At 35.4% G+C, this 12890-nt stretch overlaps 1 protein-coding gene across 2 annotated transcripts in view; it reads left to right on the top strand.

The window, feature by feature from the left end:
- COL4A5 (collagen type IV alpha 5 chain) overlaps positions 1–12890 on the top strand; it is a 243484-nt gene that overhangs the window by 180236 nt on the left and 50358 nt on the right. For both annotated transcript variants that reach the window (XM_081793058.1, XM_081793057.1), the window contains exons 30-36: positions 744–857; positions 5913–6080; positions 7022–7111; positions 7844–7993; positions 9772–9870; positions 11247–11336; positions 11758–11897. In XM_081793058.1, the coding sequence (XP_081649184.1) occupies positions 744–857; positions 5913–6080; positions 7022–7111; positions 7844–7993; positions 9772–9870; positions 11247–11336; positions 11758–11897 (851 nt within the window). The remainder of the gene's footprint in view (positions 1–743; positions 858–5912; positions 6081–7021; positions 7112–7843; positions 7994–9771; positions 9871–11246; positions 11337–11757; positions 11898–12890) is intronic.

The raw sequence follows: 12890 nt of genomic DNA, 5'->3' as shown, positions 1-12890 counted from the left end.
GCTATACTGGAAAAGGAAAAACTATAAGACGTAAAACAGATCAAGCAGTTGCCAGGGAATTAGAGTGTAGAGAGGAGTTGACTACAACCAGGTACAGGAAGCCTTTTGGTTTGATGGCACTATATATGTATCTTATATATCTTGATGTTGGTGGTGATTATATGACAGTATACATTTGTCAAAACCCATCAGAGTACATTAGAGAGTTTTAGTATATGTAAAAAAAATTTTTTTAAACTAAGAGAGACAGAAGATAGAGGGACAGTGAAGTTTCTATGGTCAAAGTATTTTACTGATGATGGGACAGGCTTTAGCTTGTTTATGGGACATGGACCCAAGTTAACAAATAAGAAGATGTTAAAGGTTACCTACCTTAAAAAAGCAACTTGAAAATATATTTTATACTTATAGATACTTACCCAAACTTATAGATACTTATAGATGAGTTGCAGGCAAAAGAAATGTGTGGTTTGTAATCTTATGTACTATTTTGTGAATTTGATTTTAGGTATTGAGGTTGAGTGCTCAGCATAGGTTAAATTATAAGTCTGTAACTTTTAATTCATTTCCTATTATCTTCTGTGAGTACTTCTGCATACTTTTCTTGCTCTATGATTGGTTAGCTTTTCAAGATCCCTGCTTACTATGATGTGCCTTTTCACATGGGTGTTGTGGTTCCTAATGACTAGTGACTCAGCTATTGTTGCTGTTTTTAATATTTAAACTATATTTATTTCTTAAAGGTGATATTGGGCCAAATGGACAACCTGGGCCAATGGGACCTCCTGGGCTTCCAGGGATAGGTGTTCAGGGACCACCAGGGCCACCAGGGATTCCTGGACCAGTAGGCCAACCTGGTAAGATTGGAGTAAATAAATGTGCATTTTGTAGCACTCATTATTAGAGGTTGGTTAGCTCATCAGTAAAGTACAACCTATGTAACAGTTTTCCAGAAAACAGATTTGAATAACATGTCTACTTGTATAATATTGTAAAACTGAAAAAGTATAGATCACAGCATAAGAGCTACTTTAATCCCATATTTTCCCTTCGTGTTCATTTAAAATTGATCTATTGACAATAATACAGTTTCACATTGCAGTATGTTGCCACAGCATACGGTCATTAAGCTAGTGGCAGTCTTGGAATCACAGTCTAGTGCTGATTATTTCAGATCTGAGTAGCTGTACAGAATTAATAGACCTTTGTGGAATCTTTTAACATTTCTTTGCACATTTAACATTCTGTTAAAAATATTTTTTAGGCATTCTCATTTCTTTTTCTTTTTTAAATTAAACAAGTGCGTTGAATTTTTCCCCCTTTGCCCCTAAATCAGCAGTTGCTTTGCAACTCATAAGCTCGGTAAACTTTTTTTAAATTGTTTTTTTTTTTTAAGTTTTTTACTGTTTGTTTATTTTTGAGAGACAGAGCGCAAGTGGGGAAGGGAAAGAGAGAGGGAGACACAGAATCTGAAGCACGCTCCAGGCTCCGAGCTATCAGCATAGAGCCTGGCATGGGGCTCAAACTCACAAACCATGAGATCAGGACCTGAGCTGAAGTCTGACACTTAACTGACTGAGCCACTCAGGCGCCCCTAAGCTTTTTTTATATACATAGGCAAAACAAGTTTTGTCAGCTGGTAACCTGATAGAGAATCATATTGTTCCTCTACGTTTGTGTGAGAGTTTACTTGAGTTTTGTGGATTCTGAGCCATCTGGTTATGCACAGTAAGGGCCACTCTTGAGCCGGTATGTTACTGTAAAGCAATGTAATAATTCCTGAAGTTAAAACAAATATGAAAAACTTAATCATTCCTTAACTTACATGAATATGTCAGATGACTTACATGTAGACTTACAGTAGAAATATATTTTCTGCCCTTAAATAACAATAGATATTTTGTTAATTATTATGCTAAAATCTAGAAACACCAATTAACAATATAAAAAGTCTGGAAGTAAAGGTTATTTTAGCTTATTTCCTGTTTAAATATTTTATTTTATGGCACATTGTACCTTTTTTTAATGGCCCCTAACATGTCACTACTACTGACTTAAAAATAAGAAAACTTACAGTGTTGCTTTGAACCAGGTTGTTCAAACCAGGTTGTTGTAGCTGCTTCAACACTTATGAAAAAACCATTCTGTTCAAGTAACGCAGCGAAAGGATCTTGAGAAAAAACAATTTTTAGGTTTGGTCATTATAGTCTTGGCCTGCTTTTCCACAAAGATGGCTAAAATGAATTTATCATTTCTGTTGTGTTTTGTCATTTCTTTTATTTCCCAAAATTGCATGAGGTTTTGTAAGCATTCTGAATTCTTAAATCACAGCTAAACAAGAGTGGAAATACTACTGTTAATAACAAGCTGAACAAAATAAGAATACATCTATTTGTGGTTTATGCTTTCTCAAATTTAGCTAATACTCTAAATATTTCATTCTTCCAATGTTCTCTGCTTTTTAACTTATGTATATATAGGTATATTAATTTATAAAGTCTAGATAGGACAGGCAGGGGAAAAATAATGTTGCTGATTTAATCTCATCTCTTTCTTCTGTAAATATATGCTTTGCCATAGAAGTCAAGCTCTTAACTAATATGGTTCAACAAATGAAGTTAATAGCAACTGTCATGAAAATGTATTCAATGCACTCTTATTAATATAGATATGTTATCAAATCACAGATTTTTTTTACTATAGGATAGACCACATTTTATATTTAATACTAGCCACATATACTCACTTTTTATATAAATTTTTTTATATCACCAAAGCAGAAAATTATCTTAGCCCATTTCAAAAACATTGTAATTTCTGTCCATACATCTAAATGAAAGGGTGATCAGGAAGGCTGTTACTTATATTTTGATACACCTGACTTAGACTGCATGGCTAAAATTCTAGCTACTAATGTTTTCTAATAAGCTTATTTAATATACTTGCTGTGTTTCATTTTGCAGTAGAAAACGTAATGCAAAATATTCTATATTGTCATCTGCCCAGTATAAAATGTTTGCATTATGCTTTTCAAGCATTTTTGACTCCAGCGTTCTGCTGTAATTTAATTAAACTTTACTATTTGTCATTCTCCTTTCCAAGGCAGGATACACAGTTTAATGCATGTTTATAAATTAAGGAACTGTTGAATTATCAATTCCTCATTTGACAGCAGGGAAATTAAAGAAAAAAATGCCAAAGGATAAGCAAAATGCTTTTCATTCCATGCCCTACTCATCGGGGCAGAAATGGAAATTATTGATTCTTATTATTTGATCTGGCTATTAGCTAGGAGATCGCTGCTTTAGTGAATCTTTTAGAGGTCAGTTAGATATACTCAATTCCATGTTCACATATCATACCCTAACCTGAGCCAAATATATTATAATGCTTGCCTGGCCTCAGGAAAAAGTACATAACTGAATCAGTTCAACCTCATTGCTACTAACGTGAAACAAAGAAACAAGGAATTAGTCATGTCATTTCATAGATGAAGTTTCCTAACATATTTTCATCTACGAAGTTTTCTAACTTTTTTTCAGCTATCAAACCCTCAGTTAGCGTGTGTGTGTTTGTGTGTGTGTGTGTGTGTGTGTGTGTGTGTGTGTGTAAAGTTCTCCCAGATAATATGTGTTTTTGAATTATTCCCCTTTTTTCAGTAACTGGTTCCATTTAGCTGCCAATAAATTAAGCACATCTGTATACCCCTCATGCACTTACCCTTTATAGATATAGCCATATAATTCCTATTATTATATAAGGATGAATTTATCATTTCTGTTGTGTTTTGTCATTTCTTTTATTTCATCATCTTAATTCTTGATCTTACTAGGATGCCTATTTCTGACAATATTCATGGAAAATATCTATGCTATGAAAAGTACAGCATAATATCTGTTACTACTACAAATAACAATAAAAAAAATCTTTGCTAGTACATGCGGGTTTGTTTAATCACAGTCATCCACTAATTATTATTGAATTCTCTGTACCTAAGCTGTTATAGTATAACATCAAATTCAGTTTTAAATTCTAACTTATCTTTAGGAGCTTAAGTTCCAAAAGGGTTATTCAAAGTAATATAAGGATCAGAGATAAAAATGTAAAGCTGATTTTCATCAAAGAGGATGTAAATTTAAAAAAATAAAAAATAAATAAAACAAGTAATAAAAATAAAAATAAATAAAATGATACCTTAAAAAAGACAGCATTACTTTTTGTGAATGTAAATATTTTAGTGTGTCTCTGTTGGCAAATACATCTCATTTATAGAATATGGTATATGAACACCTTAATGAATGCCTACAGTAAGTTTCTTTACTCATTACTGATATATGACAGTCATGAATCAGTATCTAATAACTTCTACTTGTAGACGTTTTTGTTCTCATCTTAACATGCTTAGTTTTGTCTCCTAACCTAATCAATCTTTTGGCAACTTGCTTCTGCCTGGGTAGTTCATCTTGCTACTAAACTGTAACTCCTGCCTCTTGAACTTCAGGCCTACCAGGTACTGTAGTTCTTTCCCAAAAGCTGGATCTTAAAGTAAAGCTTTAAACATGAAAAACAAACAAGATTTCTCCAGACTTAAGTCTTTGGTTTCTTTTCATTCTTTTGTGGAGCATATTTCAAAGGACAAATTATTTATCTCAAAACCTCAGCTGTCAAAAACTAGTTGGAATATAACAATAGGCAGCAATCCATATAGAGCTATAATAGTGCTCATTTTTAGGTATCATACTTCACAAATACAATAATATAAAATCTCTCTCCCCTTTTTATAGTATTTTTTTATGAAATGACAGCATTGGAACCATCACCACTGTGCCAACTAAACGGAATTCTCTAATCTTCGAAGTGAATTTTATTGGTTTAAGGACATGCTGGTATATGACACCAAACAGATCTTAAAATCCTAGCATCTTGCTCTATTATAAAAATAATTGTCTATGAAGCTTCAACAATAAAATTAGGTCTTATTGTTGAAGGGACCCTTGGAATGGTCACCTGGCTCAGCCTCTAGCTTCCAGTCAGTTGTATCCCCAGATGTAGATCAACAATATTAAGTGACTCACTAAGTCACATAGCTGATAGGTATTGGAGCGGGAACTTGCTCTGTGTTTGTAGAGTAATTCTTTTCCCTATATTCTAACCATCTTGTGTCTTGGAGTAGTTCAGTCTTACAAAACTTACTAAGGTTAAGCATTTTTTCAATGTCATATTTTTTCTGTAAAATCCTGGTTGGAATACTGGGAAACAAAATTTAACAACAAAAACTTATGGTAATGTATTATTAAAACAACCTGTAAAATGAGGTTAAAATAAAGTCAAAAAGGTCCATGCAATGGGCTTATTCAGTAATTAATCATTCTTATGGATTATGGAAATATAGCCCAATAATCCATAGTACCTTAGAGCAATGCAAATCCAAATGCAGTCAACGGACCAATGTCAAATCACAAACTACTTGTTACCAGTCTGCATTGGAATTAAAAGAAACTGAGAGTAAGCATTTAGAAACTTTTATAGCAATTTGACAGTGTAATTGTAGTTGTTGAATTTAATAGCCGAAGGTAGACATGTATTATGTATGTCTCTGGTTTTTTTATTTTAGTTCTTTTAGTCATTTTACTATATTTTATGAAAAATATTAGTCCAGGATTGACCAAGAATTAAGAAAAGATTCGTCCTTCACCAGAAATAATTTGAGAAGCACTTTCATAGAGAAATGTACCTGAAAATCCTGAAGTTTGATGGTTAGGTCATTTTATGTGCATGATACCAAAAGAATCTCTGACTCACTGTTAGGTTTGTTATAGAAAGGAGTCTGTCACTTGTTTGCTAGAAAAATGATCAGACACATCTCTTAAAACTACTTCAAAACTGGTTAATATTGGTGTTGTATTAACTAGGCTTACATGGAATACCAGGAGAGAAGGGAGATCCAGGACCTCCTGGGTTTGATGTTCCAGGACCCCCTGGTGAGAGAGGCAGTCCAGGAATTCCTGGAGCACCCGGTCCTATGGGACCCCCAGGATCACCAGGGATTCCAGGAAAAGCAGGTGCCTCTGGATTTCCAGGTAATTTATTTAAAGTTTTCTCAGGTTTTGGATTCAGTAAGTTAAAACTCTTATGATTCCATTATATTATTCCTTTGTCGTACTTTTCTGGATTGACCTAGTCCTTAAGGAAAAGTGTTAAATGTCTTTTCAAGAGACTCACTTTGTTATTTACATTATACTTTTTCTCTGGGAGATTTCTTGTTACATATTGCTGTATAGAAAATTACCCCAGAATTTAATGGTTTAAATCAACCTTTTTTATTTTGTTCAAGATTTTGTGGGTCAGGAATTAAGGCATGATTTGAATGGGGTCATTTATCTCTGATCCAGATGGCATCAACTGGAGCGGTTGGGATGAAGGATCTACTTCCAGAATGGCATTTCTCTGACACCTGAGTGTACCTTGGCCTCTTCACATGTCTCTGATTATCCATAATGTTTCTTCACATGGCTTAGGATTGTTATATTATGATAAAGTCAGGGTAGTTGCTCTCCTTCTAAAGGCAGCTGGCTTCCAAACAAGAGAATCCCCCAAACCAAAACCGAGTGTTCCAAGAACCTCAGGTGAAAGCCACAAGACTTCTTATGATCTAGCTTTGGGAGTCACAGCGTCACTTAGTCAAGGACAAGGCACAGAGTCAGCCCAAATTCAAGGGGAGAAGGCTACACAAGGGTGTGTATACTGGTAAGTGTGGTGCATTGTGAGGTCATCTTTGGAGATAAGCAACCACAGTGAGTCTTCATATTCATAGGTATTGGCAATAGTGGTCACTATGGTTACAACAGTTGAAAAGGGGTAAGACTTAGTGCCTTCCCTCCCACCCTCAGGTCTTCCAATTGCCATCTTAAAACTTACCTTCCCTCCAACCCTCAGGTCTTCCAACTGCCATCTTAAAACTTACCTTTTATCTTTCCAAGGTCAAGGAAAGGTAAAAGTTAATTATTTATATTCTTCAAAGGTGCCAAAGGTGAAATGGGTATGATGGGACCTCCAGGCCCACCAGGACCTTTGGGAATTCCTGGCAGGAGTGGTGTTCCTGGTCTCAAAGGTAATATTCAGAGTTGGCGGCAGATGCATGTAAGAGAGAAAATTTAACATCTTTTATGTCAATACAAAACATTTTTATTTGACTGCTTTAAAATGAGCAATGCTTGCTTGTATATTCTTTTTTAAGTTTTTAAATGTTTATTTCTTTATTTATTTTGAGAGAGAGCGTGGGTGCATGCAAGTGAGAGAGGGGCAGAGAGGGAGAGAGAGAGAGAGAGAGAGAGAGAGAGAGAGAGAGAATCTCAAGCAGGCTCAATGCTATCATTGCAGAGCCCAATGCAGGGCTTGATCCCATGAGAACCATGAAATCATGACCTGAGCCAAAATCGAGTCAGATGCTCAACCAGCTGAGCCACCCAGGTGCCCTACTTGTGTTTGTTTGTATGTGACATGGCATTTAAATAGGTTCTGTTTTCAATGTGGTGGCATGTATTATTTGAATACCATGAAATGTGGTAAATGCTCAGCTCAAAATAACAAAATATAGGTATTAAATTTTGATTTTTTTTACAATTCCTATAATTGTCAAAGAACCCCAGAAAATATATGAAGTGTTATTTGAGTATAAAAATGTGTGTGAATTCAAGTTATTCATAGACAATAACCATGGCGCATAAGTGTTTTGGATGGTCAGTGACCTACCAAACTGTGGAACATATGAATAATGTTTATATGCATTAATCTTGGAAGGATGAATCTGATCTGTTGTCCTCCACACACATGTCGGTTTTAGGTGATAATGGTTTTCAGGGTCAGCCAGGACCTCCTGGCCCTGTAGGAGAAAAAGGTGGTAAAGGAGAGCCTGGCCTTCCAGGCCCTCCTGGACCAATGGATCCAGATCTGCTGGGCTCAAAAGGAGAGAAGGGGGACCCTGGATTACCAGGTGAGTGAATGTATTTATTCGTGAATGTGTTTACTGGTATATCTGAAGTTTAATTTTTAATATCATGAAAAGTTGACTTGTAGCATAGGAGTCACCAACAAAAGGCACTTAGATGTATCAATTTTTGGTAATGAAAATTTTCACCTGATTTGTACTATTTCAGTGATCAACTTTTATTTAAGTATTTTCTTTGTAGTTTAATCTATCACAAACTATGAAGTCTTAAAATAGACTTAAGGCAGTCATTTTCAGGCTTTCCAGAAAGTAGTACAGGATGTGGTTGAGAGAAATGGATATATGGCCAGAATCACTTGGAAAACAGATTTCAGTGCTTAGGAAATTTGCTGGTCCTTTAATTTTTTTCCCATGAAACCAGATGGGAATGAGTGGTATATTGTTGCCCTGCAGTGTTTTGATATCCATATCATACTTGGCTCTAAATGCAGTTCATTGTTATTCTGCCATGGAAGAATAACAAGTATTAGACTACGAAGAGCCAATCTCAGCCCTGGGGGAAGTTGCTGAAAGTAGGTTTAGGGAACAACTGTGTTACTATTGTTATTTTACTAGAAACAAATAAGAAGTATAACATTGATTTTTTTTTTATTTTTATTTTTTTTTAATGTTTATTCATTTTTGAGAAACAGAATGTGAGTTGGGGAGGGGCAGGGAGAGAGAGGGAGACACAGAATCTGAAACAGGCTCCAGGCTCTGAGCTGACAACACGGAGCCCGACGTGGGGCTCAAACTCACAGACAGCAAGATCATGACCTGAGCTGAAGTTGTATGCTTAACCAACTGAGCCACCCAGGCACCCCAACATTGATTTTTTAAATACAAAATTCTTTTTTCGTTTTACAAAACTGTAACATATAACAAGGCATCAGAACATGTAGATAAGCATGAATCAAATAAAGTACTTACAATCTAATCTATATAGAATAGCCTTTCAAAAAAAAACATGGAACTTTAAAACTAGCTGTGTTTATTTGCAGCTTATAGTAAAGTTTGTGGCTCTTTTTGGTTTGTAAACGTTAATATTGTTCGTGTGTGTGTGTGTGTGTGTGTGTGTGTGTACACAGATGTTATGTTTCCCTATGAGCAGGACTTGGTGGGATTTTTTTTCTCAAAAGAGTTTAAGACATTACTATAGTTTTGTATGTTGTCAGAAAAGAGGCAGGGTTGCCCCATTTTTTGTATTGCTAAAATGAGATATCTTTCTTGAATGACTCCTTATAAGACTTCTCTTTCAATTATGCCTTCTGTAAAATAAGAAGCAGTAAACTCTATTATAATATAATACAGCTATTAAAGATAGTTGTAGAATCTAAGAGATAGTCTAAAGATAATCTGCTCCAGTTCCTTCATTTTACAGTGTAAGAAACTGAGGCCCAAAGAGGAAAGTGACTTCAGTAATGAGTGCGTTGAATTTCTTAATGATAGCTCAATAAAAAGTGGAGGAGTTTAGTATGTGTCCAGTGCTATTTGGTTCATGCTATATCAGAATATCATGGGTTCCTGTATTTCATTCATAGTTCAGAATTTGGGTTGCTTGCCTTGTCAAATTATTTTTTTATGGTTAAGATTTTTTAAAATTTTATTATAGTTAAATTCTAGTTAGTTAACATATAGTGTAATATTGATTTCAGGAGTAGACTTTATTGATTCATCACTTACATATAACACCCGGTGCTCATCCTAACAGGTGCCTTCCTTAATACCCATCACCCATTTAGCCCATAAACCTAACTTGTCTTCCCTCTACTCATCCTTGGAAGGTATTCCTGGAGTTTCGGGTCCAAAAGGTTACCAGGGTTTGCCTGGAGACCCAGGGCAACCTGGACTAAGTGGACAACCTGGATTACCAGGACCATCAGGTAAGTATGATAGACCACCTGTAGCAATATAATGACTGATCTCAAACCCTAGAAAAATTATTATGTATTTATCATATGTGATGATGTTTTGGATCTTTTCATGACAAGATGCTTGGGTAACTACTGAGATTTGGAGCTCTTTTTTTGGCAAAAATGTTGCCATTTGGCCCAAGCGTCAACTGACAAGATTTGTAGAATATTTTTTTGCTCAATTTCTTCTTTTTGACGCAGTGAGGGTGTATACAGAATCAGAAGTATATCCAAATAAGGTGCTGTGTTTTATTTACGTACGTTGAAACATATGTAAATGAGACAGTTATCTGATAGGCGCTGAGAAATTTACCTTTTTTTAGTTTTTGCCTTCAGACAAGTCAATCATTAAACCACGTAAAGGTGGCTGCTGATTCTATTTTTTAAAGTTTCTAGGGATGAAAATTTTACAACCTACCTTGGTAGTCTGTTTCAGCATGAATCACCCTCAGAGGCCGCATGGATTTTTTCCTTATTTCTAATAAAACTCTTTCTTGCTGCTTCTTAAGCCACTTTATTTAGTTAGGCTCCTAAGGAATTAAGAGAAGCTAGTCTCCATCCTCATAAGCGTCCTTCAGGTCAGTTATTCTGCTCTAGACTCTACTACGTTGCCTTAATATAGTTGGAAAGAGAAATTCTCTTCCTTTTTATCCTTCATATCTTCTGTATTCTCTTCCCTGAGTTGGAAGCCAGTGTGGAAGAAAAAAAAAGAAAAAATGTTTAAGGCAACATTGTGGTCCTTAGAAAATACCTAGGTAACACCGCACAGCTTAGGCACTTAAGCTCTAGGAAGAATGTCTGAACACAGCAGCCAGGACTGTTGGAGGTGACAGTATAGTACTTCTCCATCAATCTTCATCTATCCCTGGCCTCATGAACTGGGAATATATCATAACAGGATACCACTTTCCATTTGCCAGTTTCATAATATCAGACTTACATGGGAAAGCCATTTATGAATCTTTTAAAGCAGACTCATTACATTGGATTTATCTGTGATAAATACAGTAAGGGTAGTTACACACATACAACAAATAGAACCTTGTTTCCAACTGGAAATGTTTTAGGGCAAGACACCAGATGTCCTGGTAAAATTTTTGCATTTTTAAAACTAATTTGAATTAGGAGACCTCTATCACCATGATTATATTGTAATATGTTCCCAAGGAGATTTCCTAGGTATCTCTTGCCTGTTTTATGCTGAGTTAGATCTGTGGAACTTAATCAGGTATTAAGATTTGATCCATCCAATCCCATGCTTGCATTATAATTACAGCCCACTCCAAGAAACCAGGCAACTTCAATATTGCTGACTTATCTTAATTTAACCAATTTGACTTTTCTAGGTCCCAAAGGTAACCCTGGTCTCCCTGGGAAGCCAGGACTTACAGGACCTCCTGGACTTAAAGGAAGCATTGGTGATATGGGTTTTCCAGGTGAGTGATGGCAGTCTCCCAAATATTTAATCCCACCAATGGAAGATGGCTTTGGAAAATTTGTTATCAAAATAGAGGCTGGTTGTGGATAAAATCAAACTGATGCAATTACTAAGGTAATCCGTGGATAGAGCTCTCCCATTACACAAATATTTGAAGTGGGAATTAATGGACAGAGTTTTAGAAACATTAAGAGTAAGAATCAACAAACATGTATCTTTTCTCTAGCTGTACCCCTTTCACCTAAACTTCCTTGAAAAGTAGGCTTTTAAATAATCCTAGTTATAAAGGATTATTTTTAACTCAGAATTTGCAGAGTTCTTTTTTAAAAAATCTTTTCCCTTGGTCATATGCATCATAGATGTGCCATAAATAAAGAATATTTTGTAAAAAAAAAATGCATGTTACATGTGTTCAACAGGCCCTCAGGGTGTGAAAGGGTCTCCTGGATCTCCTGGAGTTCCTGGACAACCTGGCTCCCCAGGATTACCTGGACAGAAAGGAGAAAAAGGTGATCCTGGTATTTCAGGCATTGGTCTTCCAGGTCTTCCTGGCCCAAAGGTAATTCTACTCCATGCATATGCCTGAGCAGATGTGATTTTTTTAAAATACTGTGCTCATTCCTAATTCTTCATTAAACAAACTATAGAATGACATGGTATATTCTAGAAATTCATTCCTTCTGTTTTCTCTTATTTTGTAAGGAGATACTTGTAGGGTTTGTAGCCAATCCAAAAAGAGGGGGGAGACATTCTGATTTCTTTGTTTTCCCTCTATCTTAATCTCTGAGTATATTTCAGTAAACCAAAGGCGTATTTTTCCTTTTTAGTGACAGAATTGTTGATCTGTATCCTAATATTATTATAAACGAATATGAAGAGACTTATATAAACAAAGTAACTTACGCAATTAATGAAAGTGCTGTAGTATTCCTAACTGCATATCGGAGGTAGTTCTCTTAAAACAGTTTTACATGCCCCTCTATGCCCCTAGTCAGTGTGAAAACTTTGGTAGTGTTTCTCCACCAATCAAATTTAGGATGTATTTTGGAATCATTAGACTCAGCAAATATTTGATACCTTCTTAATTCCATGTAAAAAGGTGATAGGTCCTACTGATTTGGGGAAGTACTTTTTAGCCAGGAGAGATGCATACATTGTCTATTATATATGTTACAGATGTTTTCTCCTAGTCAATTGTTTGTCTTATAATATTGTTTAATCATTCAGTCAGACTACAAAGCTAGGAAGTATTAGAAAAAGAATAGTGTTACTAAACTTGCATGGAAGTAATGAAAATTCCCACTGAGATATGAATTTACTGAATAATGTTTTATTTCCTTTTAAGCTGTCCTTTTTATTTTTTAATTTTTAAAAAAAAATTATTATTTTTAATTTTAATTCCAGTATGATTACATACAATGTTATATTGGTTTCAGGTGTACAGTGTAGTGATTCAACACTTCCATACAACACCCCATGCTCATCACAAATGCCCTCCTTAATCCCTGTCATCTATTTAACCCATCCCCCCACCCACATCCTTTATGGTAAA

The sequence above is a fragment of the Panthera onca genome, chromosome X, assembly GCF_046562875.1.
Source record: "Panthera onca isolate mPanOnc1 chromosome X, mPanOnc1 haplotype 2, whole genome shotgun sequence".
Lineage (NCBI taxonomy): Eukaryota > Metazoa > Chordata > Mammalia > Carnivora > Felidae > Panthera > Panthera onca.
The sequence above is the reverse complement of the archived record's forward strand: the minus strand, read 5'-3'. Positions and strand labels throughout refer to the sequence as shown.